Genomic DNA, 18,666 nt, shown 5'->3' on the forward strand with positions numbered 1-18,666 from the left:
GGGGATCACACCTGCTCACCACGGAGACCAAAGCCAGGAGCAAACCCTCTAGTTTCTCTCTGCGTGTCCTAGTACCAACGACTAGACACACACACACACACACACACACACACACACACACACCTCCCCTGTCATCAGCTGGAGGTCACAGGGCTGTTTGCCCTGCCCTCACAGGTGTGCTCTCTCCAGGTTGTGCGTAAGTGTCTGTCATCGGGCTCCCGGGCCGGGGGCCACAGCAGGAATTTGACACCAGAGACAGCCAATGTGTGTGTGTCACTGTTCTTTATTCATCATAGTACAAAGTAAAAAGAGATATACATTCGTTAAGAAGCACCGTGGCGTGATATAGTCTACTGCACCATCATCGCTAAAGGAACAGACAGACTCCGCCCCATTTCATATTGTAAAAACACTCGATGCACTTGTGGTTCACAGATAATAAAAGTATGTTACGGACATTGGTGGACAGACAAATGTAAGACTCTCAAACTGCTATATGATAATATGTAAACATATGTGGTGGTTAAATTGAGCAGAAATAGTTTTGGACAAGTAATAACACTGATACAAAATAATACTTATCTGAAACAGATATTTGATAAACATTTGATGAAAAACATCAACACATTACATTGGTCTACTGTAATCAATAGTGAAGTGGTTTCTTTTCTCTTGCTATCTGTTAAAAGTAATAAAAAAGTTTACATTAAACTATTTTTGATCCCATTATTGTTACCACAGATTTGACCACAATATATCTATCAAATCAAATACGTATAAAAAAAATACAAATTGAATAAATAAAGTAATATCAGAATATAATACATAACTCGACTAGCCCTGAATGAATCATAAATCTACAAACCATTGCAGAATAAGGAAATGTGTAATGACTTGGCCTTTTTTACCATTACAAAATAAACCTCAACATATTTCCATACATTAACCATATCTTTAAAAACAGCCTTTTAGTTAGGAGGCACAGGAGTGCAATTGTTTCCCTACTGTTCCCTGGTTGGTCCATCATGACCACATATCACAAGATATGACGACTTAAAAGTCAACATGGCTGACATCTGTACAGTGGTTTCGCAAATCAGGGCAATGCAAAGACTGCCGACCATTCATAGAACTCTGGTGAGCAGTGTGCAGGAATGTCTATAATTATACCTCAATACCTCAATTAAAAAGGTACTGTAGATGTGAAGCAGTTATGTTTAGAGTAAAATATTACAGAGCATGCATCAATCTCTCGCTGTTCTTTGGAAATTTGATATGCGATGAAATGACTCTTTGGTGATCACTCACTTTCCCCCGAAGAAATCCCCATTGACCAAGGACAGATTTATTACTGCTTCTATTTTTTCATTATCTTAAGGTTTCCCCCTGTTAATACCATGTACTGTGATCATCTTAAAGATTCCCCTGCGAATATTGTGTACTATGATCACCACAAGGTTTCCCTCTATAGCTACCGTTTACAAAGTCCAAGCTGTAACATCAGGTAACACTTCAGTTCCTGTAAGGTTTTATTATAGTAAACATAGGCAGTGAGGTGAGAAGGTTTTCAAATACCAACACACTTAACCGGAACCGTCAATTGCCCAACCCAGTGTTGCCAGATGTACGATAATTATCATATTTGTACTATAATTTTACCCTCTTGTACGATCAATAATTCCAAAAATGCCCAAATGTACGATAATTTCGCCATATCACAAAAAAGTGTGTGAATTTACTAAATTCCCTGGCTGCTGCTTCAGGATCCGGTTTAGCTTTTCAAAATAAGTCAGTAAATCAGTAAATATGACCCTAGATCTGTACTTGGAGGCATTAAAAACACCGGTCGCGTCTTTCCAGTCTAGTTTCAGGCTTTTATTTATGTAAGGTACAGGAAGTTGCCTGCTTCCACGCAGCATAAGTGATGTTTTTTTGTAGCAGTCTCAAACGAGGTTGTTTATTACACTAAATACGCTATTTTTTTTTAAATTACATATTTACACCAATGATTTATCTTTTTTGGCTGTGTACAATAGTTTTCTTTCAAATACGATAATTGTAAGACTCCGGTACGATAATTGAACATTTCTCATTTGGCAACACTGGCCCTACCCTACTTTTTGCCTTTACAATGCATTGAGCAGGGCAGAACTGTTAACACATAATGGAGTAACCCACCTTTGTGCGTTAACAGTCCTGCCAGTTTGTAAAGATGCTTTGTAAAAACATTTACAAGTATCGTGCTTAACCGCGTTGTAGCTTTTTTCAGGATTAACAGACTTTGTGTGCATTCCATTAAGACTAAAACAATACTTAAGACTTTTTTTTGTTGTTGTTGCATTTTTGGAGCATTGGTTGGTTATTATATTTATTAGATATTGTTACACCCCAGGAATAATGAAGCAGCAGAATATGTGTGTTTGCATGCGTTGCGGATGGACATGGGGGATTCACCTGCGTCTCACACCACCACCCAACTAGGTTTCAGGGCTCTTCCTGAGTACTGCACGTGAGGGACTGGTGAGACACTGTCCTGGTCCTCTTCCCCTTCAGAAGCCTCATCTGTGTCTGTCTCTACGGTCAGCAGGACCTGGAGGTGACAGGAACACATGTTGGTGGACAGAGACAAAGACACAAACACATACTGTATGGGCCAAAGGGACACAGATGAATGCATGGACAGACCTAAGTGATCGGCCACGCCGTGCGTATGACTTTTGCATTTCCATCCCAAAAGCTGTAAAAAAAATATCCCAGTTCATTCCAAAGCTTGGAATACAATCTCCAGGCTGCAGTGATCCACGCACAATCCCAAAGGAGCAAAGATTCCATAACTGCGTAACATTAACATTTACAGCATTGTAAACCGAAATCTTGGACGTGATCGTCATAGTTCAAGAAGCAGAAGAGAATAGCAAGCTAATGTGTACTTCCGACGCGCAACAACAATGGTGCAATTTAAACAATGAATGAATTAAGCTTCTAAAAACTTCTATGCTGCTTCCAACCTATCATAATCTCTATGCCACCAGCTAGAACAAAACAGCCGCAACGAGAGAAGGCTATGTACATCACACTGTTTTGACCAACAACTCCTTCCCGAGACCTCATCCTAATCAATGCCTCTCTTATCTTCATCTCTCGCTCTCTCATGCTCTTGTGGCCTCATCTACTCTGCTCTGCTTTCCATAACATCAGTGCATGGAAATGGATCCCAAATGTCACTCTTATTCCCGGAGATGAAGGGATGATTTGTGGCTGCCTGGCTGAGGGCCAGGGGGGAGGGAGGGAGGGAGGGAACAGCCCTCCCAATTCACATGCCAATCAGTCACAGGCACAGCCATTGACCCTGAAGTGTATGAGTGTGTATGTGCACGTGCACAAGGCCCAAGACAAATCACTATTCAATTTGTTGTAACTCGACAGGGAGAGAGAAAGAAAGAGACAGAGAAAGACTTGACGCGGGCTTCTGTGTAGGCGGCTATTATCCTGATTGTGTGCATCACAAGGACGAGTCTGTTAGAGTTTCACCATTCGAGATAAACCAACACTTAACCCAAGACAGTCGGGAGCCGTTCAGCAAGTTCCATCATAGCGGAGAGCACTCCTACAATACAATTCATTCTCGCATTTCAAAACCCCACACAATCCAGTCACTAAATGCAAACTGACGTGCGTGGCAATTTATTTTTCATCCAAAGATTGATAGCGAGGCCTGGCAGACTGATTCACGTTTGCCACAATTGGCAAAGAGAACAAAAACACTTTCCAAAGCAGAGGGCGGTGAAAAAGTGAGTGACAACATTTTACATGCTCTTCCAATAGGGAGCATAGGACTGGCACAAAGGGAAGAAAAAGAAGAAAAGCGGAAGGGAAAAAAAACAAAAACAACAACAGCTACCTCTTATCTTAACAGGGAGAGAAATGGGAGAAAGGCAAAGCTGAAGCACAGAGCAAAGAGGGACAAGTAGAATACAGTGATGTGTCTGACTCAGTCTTTCTTGGTCGGAAGTCAATTGGCTACATTAACCTTCGGGCCAAGAATGAGACAACATGTACAGTACTGTGTGCGTGTGCGTGTGCGTGTGCGTGTGCGTGTGCATGTGTGTGTGTGTCTACCCCCCCCCCCCCACCCAAAAAAAAGAAAGAAAGAAAAACAGGTGCAGAGCATCCCCAGGGTGCACATGTGTATATAATAACCATCAGCACTCCATTCCTCACGTTAAAGTGCTGTCTTTCCTTCAAGTAAAAACACCCGTATTAGATTTTCACATCCTAGTTTGCGTCCCCACGGGAGCTGCAGTGTTGTGGGGATGTTCGGTGGGAAACGAGCCCTTTTCTACCCATGGCTTTCATGACTTCAGCTTTCATGACTTCAAAAGCGATCCCTTCATAACACAGGCCAGCAGATGATGCAGTGCTCTGTCTGAACACTGCCTCATGGCTCCCATCACTTTTCACATTATCCACTACATGCCAGAACAAAGGCATCGGCACAGATCTTGTATCCTATCAGCGACGGCATCACTGTGACAGACAACCACGTATGAAATCAACACACATTACCGGCACAAATGCATGATTCAAAGGTTTATTGGTTACAAGATCAAAGTATCCCCCCCTACAACTCTTAACTTCATGATCAGGTTCAGACCCCTCTTAGCTCTTCATTAATTTTAGTGTGTTCTTTACTAATTTCTAATCACTGATCTAACACACTTGTCTAATGCCTTATTTCCCGGGACAGATGTGGCTAGCCATGGTGTATTATGATTTCATAAATGTTTTAGCATCCCCATAGCAAATAACCTGCCAGACAAAGAACAGCAGGATGTGACATCCACAAGTATTCTTTGTACTAGGCTAGGGGATGTGCATGACTGACCAAAATCTAATTTGCACCTCCCCCCGGAACGGAATTTTGTTATTCTCTGTACTGGAAGGGATCGTTCAAATTAAAGGGTACTGCACAAAAATAGACACATCAGAATAACACTTCTTAACGTTCATTGGCGACAATAAATCAAACCGCACAGGTTATGGTGACATACTGTAAGTGTTGGTACTGTAGTGTGTGCCGTCCATGTGTCCGTGCTTAGAGCCAGCATTGGGACAGTTGATATGCTTTTGCAGAGATCTTGGCCAGCCCCCTCATGGAGCTCTTCAAATTGAGTGGTAACTGTTTCACTAGAAGGGATCTTGTATTCATGTTCCGCAAATGTGCACAAAATCCCTCTCCTTCCACAAAACTGACTAGCGTTCGGGTTTCAGCTGCTCGCTTGTCATCACAACCCCCGCAACCTCACAAATGAAGCTAGTAATGGATGGCTGTTGTGAAGTCTCTTTAGTTTAGGCCAATCTCTCCATCTTTGTGAAGCTGTTTATCGCCCACTCACATTGAAGTAAGCGTGACATGTGTGAGAGCTTGTGTGAGTGAGAGCGTGGCCATGATGTGGCCTCAAAGTTTAAATTCAATATCCAACAGCTGGAGTTGAGAACAATAAAATACGTTTTTATTTATTTATTTAAAAAACTCGAAAACTTTCATGAAAAAGTGAAGATTCTAACTCATCCCTAGTCTTGACTGATCACTGGTGCGACAGTGTGAATCCATTGGCAGTTACATTACATTACACTGCTCATTTGGAGATACACGTCAAATCAAACATAGTTGGTAGTTCTTTTCTTTCTTTCTTTTTCCTTTATTCATTCAGGGAAGCCCATTGAGAGCAAGCTCTCTTTTTCAAGGACGCCCTGATAACAACATATACAATACATATATAATGAGAAACAATAACAAACATTTGAATCACATTACAATGTCACATAGTGACATAGTGTACACCGGTATGCAGATTTTTGCCTGGTTTTCAATCCAATGGAGATATTGATTACTGACCCAGGAGATAAAGTACATTTTTTGCCAAGAAAACTTGGCAACTACAGCTCACTTGACTGTGCTGTGTTGTCACATCTGTGAAGGTGGAGTACAGCTGAAACCTGGACGGACATGAATGTCATTAGTTCTTACCCGTGCTTCATCACTGTCCACCTTCTTCACAGTGCTGTCACAGGTGTCATCCAGGTTCTTCATCGTCTTGTATTTCCTCATCATCAGGCTGTCTATCACCCAGAACATGATGGACTGCAGGGGGCGCCACAAAGAAAGATAAACTGGTCAGGCTCTATGCACAGCAGCCATATTGGTGATGAATTGGGCCCCTTCCTTCCTTCCTTCACAGGTGTCACCAATAATACTAATTAAGGCTCTGTTCCATTTAGTGTGGCATAGTGGTTGTCTTACTTTAAAAGCCCCCCATAACTCTGAGAGTGTACAAATGGAACCAAATGGACCCTTACGGGTCCATTTGGTTCCATTTGTAAACTCTCAGAGTTACGCACCCACCATAAGGGGCCATTTGGGAACCAAAATGGAGTGTTTCTAGTGAGCCAACATGCACGATATCAGCACCCTGACCAGAATGGAACAGAGCCCTTCATTAGTATCATTGGTAACACCTGTGAAGGAAGTAAGAAGAGGCCCAATTTCTTTCCAATATGGCTGCTGTGCATAGAGCGAATTCTCCACCAAATGCTCATGCTAGGTTGATCATTCCAGAATTTCCTGCACTTTATAGTATGCGTGTGTACGATTTGGGAATATTTTGCCGTTTGTGTTAATGTACCCTCTTTTATGCCTGGCTGCACACAGAACAAAGCTTGAACTTAAATAAGTAGATCGGACCAGCAGCCACTGCACTGTCCTGCATACATTTAAACATCTCTAACATGAATTTCATATAGGGTGGCCGGACAGAATTGTTTAACCCATTGAGACCTGAAGCCGAGTCTCCTAAATCTCAACAGTATTCTGAAAAACATATGTTTCTATATCAGTGGTGCTCAATCTTTTTCATGTCAAGGACCCCCAAAATTATATGTATTTGGCCGCGGACCCCCATCAAAATATTTTGTTCCAGGGACCCCCCAGAAGCAAATATTTGAGTTAAAAATGTTCGCTTTAAAAATATATATATTCAGATATATATAAGATTTGCACACATTTTCACAAATTTTAAAAAATAGCAGATCTACAAGCTCGTAGCGCGGCACTCGGTGCCGCGCTATGAGCTTGTATATCTGCTATTTTTGAATAGCCCAAAGTGTAAAATAATGCTTTTTTAGCTCAAATCTAAAAATGACAAAGTTCCAGGTCTTAATGGTTTAAAGGTACCAGTCCAGTCCAACACAAACTCTTCTAGACCAACTCACATTGACTATGAAGGGCACGATGAGCATGACAATGACCAGCTCCAGCTGAGGATTGGCGATGTAGCTCAGTAACACCTCCTGCAACTGGAACGACACATGGAAAATGTTAACGCACCAACACATACAATTATGTAGGCCTATGTCAGTGACAAAACCACTTTCTTAAGTATTTTATTCTGGTTCTAACTTCCTGACAGGAGATACAGGCCTTGGGGTCTGTATTCAACATGGTATCTCTATTACTTCACACTAGAAATATTACCATTACAGTATGTGAAATAACAGTAGTTCTACAACTGTTTAAATGCGCAGTCATAAAAAGAAAATCCCTTATTATTTTGTTATGCTATTCCAAAGCTATTCACAATATGTCACTTTCCAAACATTTCTGGACTTTCCAGCCCTAGAGGGAATGATAAGAGTCCAAAATCTTTTCAGCATCGGATTTGTATCAAATGAACCGTGTTATAAACTGCTAGACACTGTGTCTGCCTCCTCGCCTCTCCCCGATGAGAATGCTCAGCCTAAAAATGTGCTGCCAAAGAAAATAGCCCCATTTCATCTGGAAATACAGAAATACTAGTCTTTGATTCTTTGAAGCATAGCTGTTGCTATGGCAAGGGTTAATGGGAACCTAAATACATAAACAAACATGATATCGAAATGTCACGCAAAAAGCCATGTGAATAAATTAACTTTGTCTCCATGTTTTCATTCAAATCAAAAGGGACAACTCTCCTTTCTTCTCCTTTTTATCTTTGATTTGTTTGTCTGCCCTTGTCATCTGTGATGACTTGCATCTCTCACGGTAGCTAAAGGCTTTCAAAATAAACCCACAGTCAAGCAAGATAAGAAAGAGAGGAACATAAGGAATTAAACTTCCTGTTTATCATATTCCTAACATGTATTTGATAGTTTTGGAGGGGGGGTGTTGTTGTTACTGTGTTGTAATAAAAAGAAAATAAGTAAATGTAAAAAAACACAAAATCGAGCTGTTTAACACTTATTTTAACAAAATACATAACTAGCTTCTAGCACCTTTATGTCAAAGTATTCAGGATCCTTTATTTATTGGTCATACATTTGTTTAGTGGAAAAGGTCAGCTCCTGGGGATGGTCCCTAATGAGTCCAAGCAGCATGCATTGATATGACTCATTAGCAGAGTGACAGCGAGAGCAGACAGTTTTGACAGCACCATCCACTTGTTTGAATGTGATTGTGTATGGGAGAGGCGGGATGTGGCGGGGATGTAGCAGGGACGTGGCAGGGACGTGGTGGGGATGTTCCCTCCCCCGCTGACAATGAAAAGACCACTAACACTATGTGGGCTTTTAATAATAGTCTCCTGATATTGCATCATAAGACAAAACACTTTGATATTTATAAGTGAATAGGTTATGTGGGTTGAGTGTTGCGGTGCAGTGTATCATTCCTACATTGGACCAGCCAGGAACGAGCAGCACCAGGCTGATCACACCTTTCTCCAGCACCATGATGATCAGGTAGATGCCACACTGGCCGAGCCACGCGGCGGCTTGAGGAGGGTCACCTGTTGTTGCGATGCAAAAAAACCAAACACACAATAGATACGCTGTGGTCATACTGTAGATACGAAAGGATGCCCCGAGGCAGTGTTGATTTCGTCGACTAGAACTATGACGAAAAATGTTCGTCGACTACCTTTTTTTACTGACGAAAACTAAGCTTCGATGACTAAAACTAAGACTAAATATATTGACAATTTTGTCAACAAATTAAAACTGGACTAAATTGTTAGGGAGTGACTAGTGGAGAAGAGATCCAGTAGAACTAAAAGGCAAATCATTTTATGTTTGGTAGCGCGCTCGGGTGTTGCGCTCTGAAAATAGCAGATCTACAAGATCACAACGCGTCGCGTTGTGAGCTTTTAGATCGGCTATTTTCAGCATGCAATCAAGTGTAACATCAGCCATTAGGACGCCATCAAGACCCGCCAAAATACATTTTAGTCGACTAAATCAACTGTAGATTTAGTCGACTATAATCTTATGATATTTAGTCAACTAAAACTTAATGGAATTTGATTCAAAAGACTATGACTAAAACAGAATCAAAATTTGCTGTCAAAATCAACACTAGGTCATTGATACAAAAGGATGCCCTGAGGTTACACAGTCAAACATATTATGCTGTGTGTGTCTGTGTGCTTGTTTGTTTTAACTTCTCCTAGGCCTGTCATCACAGGACACATGAGGGACACATCTGTCATAACACAGAAAAAAGGGAAAATAGGCAAAAAGATGGGAAAGGACTTATAATTTCCTGTTATCTCTGAACTATTAACATTGTAGTAGCTAGCAGCCACAATAAGTCAAACACTTTTACAGCAAAAATACATTTAAAAAATCACATATACAGGATACAGAAGCATCCTGTAAATAATAAAAAAAAATCTATGGACAATCCATCAAACTGAGCCATGATAATGAACTTGTCAAAAAAAAAGTATAATATATAGGACAATCAACCGCACAGCATTGCAAACCGTTTCAGTGAACAAGGAGGGGAACAACATTGGAATCAATGAGTGCTGCAAGCAGCTCTGACACAATCCCACTCAGAGGTCGTATGAGGATGTCTTTCAGACTGCAGCTGGAGTGACTGCTAACTTGTGACATAGCGGCCTCTGCTGGAAGTGTTCAACTATGTACTGTTAGTTTTCCAAGGGGAAGAGGCTGCTGCTGTAATAATAACAGCAGCAGCAGAGCAGCAGACAGTTTGCAGGTGGCCGCCTGTTCTTTGGCCAACCTCCAGCTGTTCGTCAACAGGCTGCGCTGAGCAGATGTGCCCTGAACCCCCACACCCTCTCTACTCACCATACTCGCCAAAGGTGAGTAACGTCCACTGCTTGTGTTCCACCACCTTGGACCCCACCTTGACGCCCACCCAGATGACCAGCATCCCCAGGGTGGCATCCAACAGGAAGTTCATTAGGTACCTTGGGTAAAACATTAAAAATGATTTTAAACTAGGGTAAAAACAAAACAAAAAAACTAACAAAAAAAACAAACATTTTATATAAAAAGATAGTTACAGCATAAAATAATGTGATGAGCTCTTAGTGGCCAAAACCCCTTGTGTAATGTGACTAAATGGCCAACTTACAGTGAACACGGGTCCTCCTCTGTGAGAGTGGACAGGAAGACATTGGCAAAGTGGATGAACAGAGCACCGATAGCCTGCTTTGATGTGTCAAAAAACCTGGAGAGAGACACAAGTGAAACGTTTCAAAAGCTATGCTTATCTGTGAGTGTGCAGAACATGTGCATGACTAGAGTAGAGTAGAGTAGAGCAGTGGTTCTCCAACTTCTTCATGTCAAGGACCCTCAAAATGATACTTATTTGGCCACGGACCTCCATCTCAAAATATTTTGTTCCAGGGACCCCCCAGAAACAAAGATTTGAGTTACAAATGTTCGCTTTAAAATATATATATATATTCAAAGATTTGCACAAATGTTCACAATTTTTCAAAAATAGCAGATCTGCAAGCTCATAGCGCGGCACTCGGTGCCGCGCTATGAGCTTGTATATCTGCTATTTTTGAAAAGCCAAATTATAAAATATGGTTAAAGTGGTTAAAATGATTGTGACTATATTAACTCATTTTGCTGGGGACCCCCTGGTATCCCTCCAAGGACCTTTGGGGGTCCCCGGACCCCACTTTGAGAACCAAGGGAGAAGAGTAGAGTAGAGTAGAGTAGAACATTACCAGATCCTCCATGGTCGTCTGATGCGTGCCGGCTCTCTAAACCTTTTCACTGAAAAAAAAAGAAAAAGAAAGAACAAATCAATATGTTTGTGCAAGAATAACGTTAGCCTTGGGAAAATAAAATGCTGTACAGTGTTGTGTTGACCTACACAGCAAGACTTGTCTCTCTTTCAGCTCCAGGATAGAGGAAAGCTAAGACAGGAGTGGATATTGCCCTTGTTTTACACCCCTATTCTACCCCCCACCGCGATTCCACTCCTCGCCAGCAGGCTCCTGCTGGAGGCTCGGAGCGAACTGGTTTACAGACACCCACTGTTACTCTCTCCCACAAGGTCACAAAGTGTGACTTGCCATGTGAAAACATGATCTCACACATGCACACATTCTCTGACACAGACGCACGTGCACACGCACACGCACACGCACACACACACACACACACACAACACACACACACACACACACACACACACACACACACACACACACACACACACACACACACACACACACACACACACACACACACAATATTTGATCTCTGCAGATTTCTATGGTGGTGGAATGAAGTGGGAAAGAATTGCTACACAAGAATGGGGGGGAATTCTGTTGCATTTCGCAATCTCTGCTATGAGGTAGTTTGCTAGCAAAACATATTTTCTATTTCTGCCAGGTTGCTCAAAAAAACGTAGGAATTTAGGAATAAGGGAAGCTGCAGCAAATCTGCACACAAATCCAATGTATATCAGCACAGAAAGGGAAGATGAGGATTGCGGCATGTCAATGGAAGGAAATTACCAAAATAGTTTAAGGAAGAGCAGTCTAAACAAAGATTGTGAGGGGGGGGGGGGGTGCATTGTACAGCCAGGCGAGGATCTGAGTCCCTGCATACCACCACGATGTACTTGGCTGAGGGCTCTCAACGTTCAGCTGCTCATAAATAATGTGGTGTAACTATTAACCCTTTAAGACCGGTAACGCATCTGTGTCAATTTAAGATTTCTTTGGCTATTTAAAAAATAGCAGATATATAAAAAAAAATACATACAAGCTCATAGCTATGAGCTTGTATATATTTTTGGAAACAATTGTGAAAATGTGTGCAAATCTTTGAATATATATATATATATATATATATATATATATATATATATATACATTTTTTACTCAAATCTTTGAATCTGGGGGGGTCCCTGGAACAAAATATTTTGAGATGGGGGTCCGCAGCCAAATACATGGCATTTTGGGGGTCCTTGACATGAAATAAGTTTGAGAACCACTGATATTATAGCAACATACGTTTTTTCAACAAACTGTTAGTATTTAGAAGACATTTGTAGAATCCCCCAGAAGCAAAGATTTGAGTTAAAAATGTTCACTTTAAAAATATATATATTCAAAAGATTTATATATATATATTAAAAAAAACACATTTTCACGATTTTTCAAAAATAGCAGATCTGCAAGCTCATAGCGCGGCACTCGGTGGCGCGCTATGAGCTTGTATATCTACTATTTTTGAATAGCCCAAAGAAATCTTAAAATGACACAGTAGTATGCGTTCCCGGTCTTAAAGGGTTAACAGATCCATGCACTGTGACCAAGGAAGACACTCGCATACATAACCTACATGCATTCAGAGACAGGGAGAAGAATATAGAGAAGGGGGGGCGGGGGGGATGGGAGAGAGAGGGATAGAGAAGGGCAGAGAAGATAAGAGAGCAAAATAGAGAGAACGCTGAATATTGATTGGTCTGCTAATAAGTAACTGAGTGGGGGGGTCATAGCTCACTGATCCAACTCACTCTTACTTACAGTCTGCCCTTATTCTAAAATACTGCACTGCTGTTTGGCAATGACTAGGCTGAACTCTGGAAGCAATGATTAGCTGATGAAAATCACAATGGCTGCTGTGCTGGCCTTTCACAAATGCCTCACACACTCACTCACTCACAGCACGACATTGATCGTGTCATGTGCCAACCTACTCATATGACTCAATAGAATGACACAACGAGATGCTGCGTGTCACCACAGTATAGTCAGACGCATTCGTCAGTGATGACTGAATGTCCACCAGGGAATAAAACCGACAAGATTAGCATCTTAGGTTAGCTTCAGATGAAAGTCTAGTCAGGTAAATCATATTTAATTCAGTTTCCATGGGCCTAACGATTGGATGGGTGCAAGGAGTTATTCTTTCCCGTCTGTACATAAATAATCATTAGATAGGGGCCAACCCTAAACCAACCCACCTGACAGCTGAATCGACCCCTGTTGGTCTCCACTGTGATCATGGACCATGGAAACAGACTGTATGTTTATGGCCTCGATTAACTGTGTGAAGTTCATGTCTTATTTTATATTCCCGAATACTGAATGCATACAAACAATAAGCCTTATATCCAAACATAATCATAGTAAACACAATATTTATTATTGTATCTGTCATCTGTAGTTTTCTTTCTTTTTTCTTTTTATTCAGAATAAAGTATCATAAGTGAGAAATGTCATCTCTTGTTAAAAGCTGTGGAAATATGTTCAAAGGTGATACAAATATGGTTTCACCATATTAATTGTTGAGATATATTATCTCAACCCATTGATCAGTGATCCACTCAGTTAAGTTTAGCTATGAAGCCGTTTGTGAAACCGCACCTTCACCTATCTCACACACACACACACACACACACACACACACACACACACACACACACACACACACACACACACACACACACACACACACACACACACACACACACACACACACACACACACACACACACACACACTATTGAACATTGTAAACAATCCCTGCGGTAAAGGTGCTCGGGCCATGCCCTACATTCTATCAGTCAGCTGCCACAGAATCAGTGACTCAGCAAACCTTTCATGTGAAGGACACCCAAATTAATATGTATTTGGCCGCAGACCCCCAACTGAAAATATTTTGTGCCAGGGACCCCCATACAAGATTTGTGTTATATGTTTCAAAAATATTCCAAATTGCATTGGACAACAACAACACAAGCTTGTGAGCCTGATCTATAAGCTCACAAGCTTGTGAGCTTGATCTATAAGCTCACAAGCTTGTGAGCTTACAGATCAGCTATTTTCACAATATTTATCTGTGGAACCGAGTCAAACTAAATCTAATGCCTCAACTACTACAATTCCAAGTGCTTGTCAGGATGGGGGGTCCCCAGTTCACGTATGATTATTTTGGGGGTCATGGCCTGAAAAGGTTGAGAACCACTGCATTTAGGGCAGACATGTCCAAAGTCCAGCCTGGGGGCCAATCATGGCTCGAGGGTAGATTTTATACTGTATGGCCCTCCTTCCTAAATTGTATTATTTCTGAGTGTTATTGAAATTAACCTGGGCAGATAGGCCAATTCTTAGTCGAATTTGTAAGGATTTATAACTGCTTGTTCCTTGTGTTGTTTTATTCTCAACATGTGTGTTTTTATAGAGAACCTTTCACTCCTCTTTATATTTGTCCACAATTCCATTTGAGCAAAAGACAAGTTATTGGACTGTAAATATAATAGCAATGCAGTGCATACATGTGATAAAAGGCTGGAGGGGAGAAATGCTGTTTTGGTTTTGTTCACAGCACAGATGAATGACTTACATTTGGCTACACTGTTAATGACTAATGATGACCACACTGACACTGTAGTTGTTGTACAGTAGTAGCCTAATTCTATGTATTTATAAGTGACTTTGTTATGGTCTAAAGGTAGCCTACAGTAGGCTATGACATGAGAGGTAAATCAAAGAACAAGATTTTTGGGGCAGAATTTCTCTTTTGTCAACAAAAATGCTCTCAGGACTCTTGCCGGAGCCCTCATTCAATGACACTTTGACTATGCTTGCACCTCCTGGTTTTCCAACATCATGTCACTAAAGACTTCAAACCTCCCAAAACAAACTGATTCGACTACTTCTCGGCCTGGGGCCCATGACCTGCCTTTTTCCCCACACATTTTGCTAGCCTAGGATGGCTCAGGGTAGAAGACAGGGTTAAGCAATTAAAAATGGGATTGGCTTTAAAGAAATCTTTGCCCTCAATACCCGCATATCTGACTAAATACCTCCAAAAAGTGAGCGTCACCCACAGCCACAACACTAGAGGGAGCGACAACAACAATCTGGTATCACCCACCTATAAAACAAACATGTTCTCCTTCAACAACACTGCCACCCAAGTGTGGAATGCCCTGACCCCATCCCTTAAAAAATGTGGATCACTGGCTTCCTGAGAATCCACCTTTCAGGAGGCCAAAGGGGAAGGTAAAATTATCACTTCTCCTTAGAAAGGTGGTCTGCCCCCTGCTATGCTGATGAATTCAATATAGGACCTCAATGGAAACAAGTCCACTGGACTTGTTTGTGTAAACCCTTTTAGACCAAGTGTATGACTACTCGTGCTGTTTGCATTTCCGTTTAATAAAATATTCAATCAATCGGCCCTATAGGTATTTTCATATTCTCAAATATGACCCCAATCCAAGTTTGGACACCCCTCCCATTGTTCAGTTCTCTGATGATAAACAAGCCAATAGGCTGGTGTCCTGCTGCAACAATAGCGGGGCCTCCTCCTTCAGTAGAACAAACGTCAACAAACCGCCACGTGGTCTTGGGTGGTTCTTTAAATGTCATGTCTTCATGTCTATTGTAACATCCGTTACTTTACAACAACACTCAAATTGAACAGCTGAATAATACGATAAGATGGTTTACAGATTTCCAGGATATGTATCGTCAAGATTCAAGAATCAAGATCGATAGAGATCAGTGGTGGAAAGTATCTAAGTACATTTACTCAAGTACTGTACTTAAGAACAATTTTGAGGTATTTTTTACTTTACTGGAGTATTTCCAAATTTCTGTAGCCTACTTACTGCTCCACTACATCTCAGAGGCAAATGTACTTTTACTCTACTACAATTATTTGAACATTGGTTACTGTTTAGATTTAGATTATTGTTACAAAACCTCTTCAGACCTACATACTTTCAAAATTGCAGATCTACAAGCTCACGAAGCGTTGTGAGCTTGTAGATCTGCTATTTTCAAAGCATTTTTATACATTTTATTCTAACGTGTGAAATTGAACATTTTGATGCCAACTAGGCCTACTCTTGTACTTTTACTGAAGTAAATTTTGAATACCGAACTTGTACCAGACTATTTCTACAATAGGGTATTGATACTTTTACTTAAGTAAAACATGTGAGTACTTCTTCCACCACTGAGGATACAGCCTATCGTCGAGATCGATAGAGAGATGATAGCCTGCTACACAACAACAACAACAACAACAACAACAACAACAACTCCATCATGAAGACAGTCAGACTGTTGTCTACTTGGAGATAAGGTATCGTAACTTATCTCCAAGTAGACAACAAGGCGTCGCAATCGCGTCGCCGTCAGCTTGACGCAAGCGACACCATAGTGCGACCAAGTCGAGTGCAAATCAATGCAAGTTGCAACACTCACGCATCAACGTGCTGAACGCCACGATGGCCAGCAGTCCCTGGATCAGGACGCCGAACCTGTCGGTCAGCGCTCCGTTGTCGCAGCCGTGCGGGCTGCTGCTCGCCTTGGTGATGTCCGACATGTTCGTCACTTCAACAACGGCATTATCGATCATTAAACTCGTCTTGGCCAGAGAGACCCCGTGGTTGTACCCATCGCCGTACATGTCCATTGTGAATGATCGTCGACGTGACAGTCACAACGGGTTTAAAAACAAACAATACGTGACGACGGTGTGTGTGAGACAAAGAACGCCTTTCTTTGCTTCATACACTCTCTGGTCTGAAAACCAAAACAACCCGATGTCTTCTTGTTCTCTCGGTGATCAAAGTCTCTGACATATATTCATGTTGGAAAAGCTGTGGAAGTCTCTCACTTCCATCATGTTTTTGACAACGAAAACAAAAGCGATCATGAATGATGCGGGGCTCTGACGTAACGTGACGTCACCTCCTCCTAGTTGGATTCCTTCGATCTGCACGGAGCCGCTACAATACTGACTGACTGACTGACTGACTGACTGACCCCTGGCCCTAGGACCCCTAAATTTATATACATTTGGCCGCGGACCCCCATCTCAAAATGTTGTGCCAGGGACCACGCAGAAGCAAAGATTTGAGTTTAAAAAAAAAAAATATATATATATATAGGCCTATTCAAAGATATGCACACATTTCAAGATTTTTCAAAAATAGCAGATCTACAAGCTCCCCTCAAGGACCACTGGTGGTCCCCGGACCACTAGTTGAGAACCACTGACCTAGAGCAGTTGTTTTCAACCCTTTTCATATCAAGGTCCATTATTTATTCGGCATTTAAGCCATGGACCACACCATTTGATGAGATTTAGCTTATCAGACCCAAGACTTAGAATATGTTGTTGTCGCTGCTGGATGAGATTTTGTCCACAACTCCATGCTGTATTGATGTTGTTACCATTAGGAGAGATGACAACAGGCAAACGTTGATCAAAATAACAATTCTTCTACATTCTACAGTTTCTTCTTAAATTAAGTATAGGCCTAATGCAGATGTATAACAATAGTTTAACTCTCTCAAGAGTTAAAGATCTATAAGGGTCCATTTGGTTACCAACTCTCCATCATTTAGCTAGGGACCACCTGGAACCTCATCAAGGACCACTGGTGGTCCCCGGACCACTGGTTGAGAACCTCTGACCTGGAGCCAGGGGTCATCAATATGCCCATACAGGGACAAATATGTGCTTGGCAAGACTTGGCCTGGTCTGTGGTAAATTATTGATTTTGTTTTTACACACCATTATATAATGTTCTTTATTGTCAAGGACCACCATAACTATAACTAAATGATGTGATCGCATAATCTCATTTTTCTGGAGGATATTAATGTAAGTATTTGATTTTACATCTACTGGAGATGTGCATGAGAATGAGTCATAAATAATCTTTCCATTCAAACTATAAGGTAGGCTACCTAGGCTATATTATTGCCCAGTGTTGTCACTCAGTCACCAATCTATTCCCATCATATGGTTTAATATATTTCTGGAGGGAGTGTAATCTCTCTTCATCTGATGCCAGTGGAGATCGCAGCCAAAACCAAATCGTCTCCACTGCTTCGTGCAGAGAAGGGCGCGCGTGCATCAGACCCTCGCCACGCGTGCGTGAGTCACACGTGGGGGGGATAATCCCTTCTCCCACGCGCTTGGTAAAGCCTTTGGCAGATTATTAATGGACCTCAACCATCTGCTACATCAGAAGTAGCCTCTCTACCTCCCTGGCATTGGTAGATTTTTTTTTCTTAAGTAAAATACAGTGTAGAAATAGGCTACTCTGTAACAAAGTCCGGTAATCAAAATTTACTTGAGTAAAAGTACAAAAGTATTAGCATCAAAATGTACTTGAAGTACCAAAAGTAAAAGTAGGCCTAGTCATTGTGCAGACTGTCCCATTTCACAAGTTCAAAATGTATAAAAATATTTTGAAAATCTACAAGCTGAGCTCACAATGTGTGGCACATTGTGAGCTTGTAGATTGGCTGTTTTCAAATGGCCAAAATGTATATAGGGTTGAAATTGTTAATGTATGTTTTGTGATAATAATCTAAATCT

General features: G+C 41.3%; 1 protein-coding gene across 1 annotated transcript; it reads right to left on the bottom strand.

The window, feature by feature from the left end:
* Positions 1 to 263: 263 nt before the first annotated feature.
* tmem110l (transmembrane protein 110, like) lies at positions 264 to 16,940 on the bottom strand. The gene is made up of 8 exons (XM_084049788.1): positions 16,536 to 16,940; positions 11,025 to 11,073; positions 10,418 to 10,513; positions 10,129 to 10,250; positions 8,710 to 8,822; positions 7,273 to 7,356; positions 6,032 to 6,145; positions 264 to 2,590 (listed from the first exon to the last, which is right to left on the bottom strand). Exons 1-8 carry the CDS (start codon positions 16,744 to 16,746, stop codon positions 2,462 to 2,464), a joined length of 918 nt encoding a protein of 305 aa, XP_083905914.1. The 5' UTR covers positions 16,747 to 16,940; the 3' UTR covers positions 264 to 2,461.
* Between the last annotated feature and the right edge of the window lie 1,726 nt (positions 16,941 to 18,666).

Source organism: Gymnoscopelus microlampas (genome assembly GCF_963454915.1).
Source record: "Gymnoscopelus microlampas genome assembly, chromosome: 23".
NCBI lineage: Eukaryota > Metazoa > Chordata > Actinopteri > Myctophiformes > Myctophidae > Gymnoscopelus > Gymnoscopelus microlampas.

Excerpts from the sequence above, each read along its gene's own strand:
- tmem110l (XM_084049788.1), bottom strand. The coding sequence starts at position 16,746 with ATGGACATGTACGGCGATGGGTACAACCACGGGGTCTCTCTGGCCAAG. Across the intron at positions 10,251-10,417 it reads GAGGAGGACCCGTGTTCACT|GTACCTAATGAACTTCCTGT; the intron begins GTAAGTTGGCCA and ends GTTTTACCCAAG. Across the intron at positions 7,357-8,709 it reads TCGTTCCTGGCTGGTCCAAT|TTGCAGGAGGTGTTACTGAG; the intron begins GTAGGAATGATA and ends GTGTCGTTCCAG.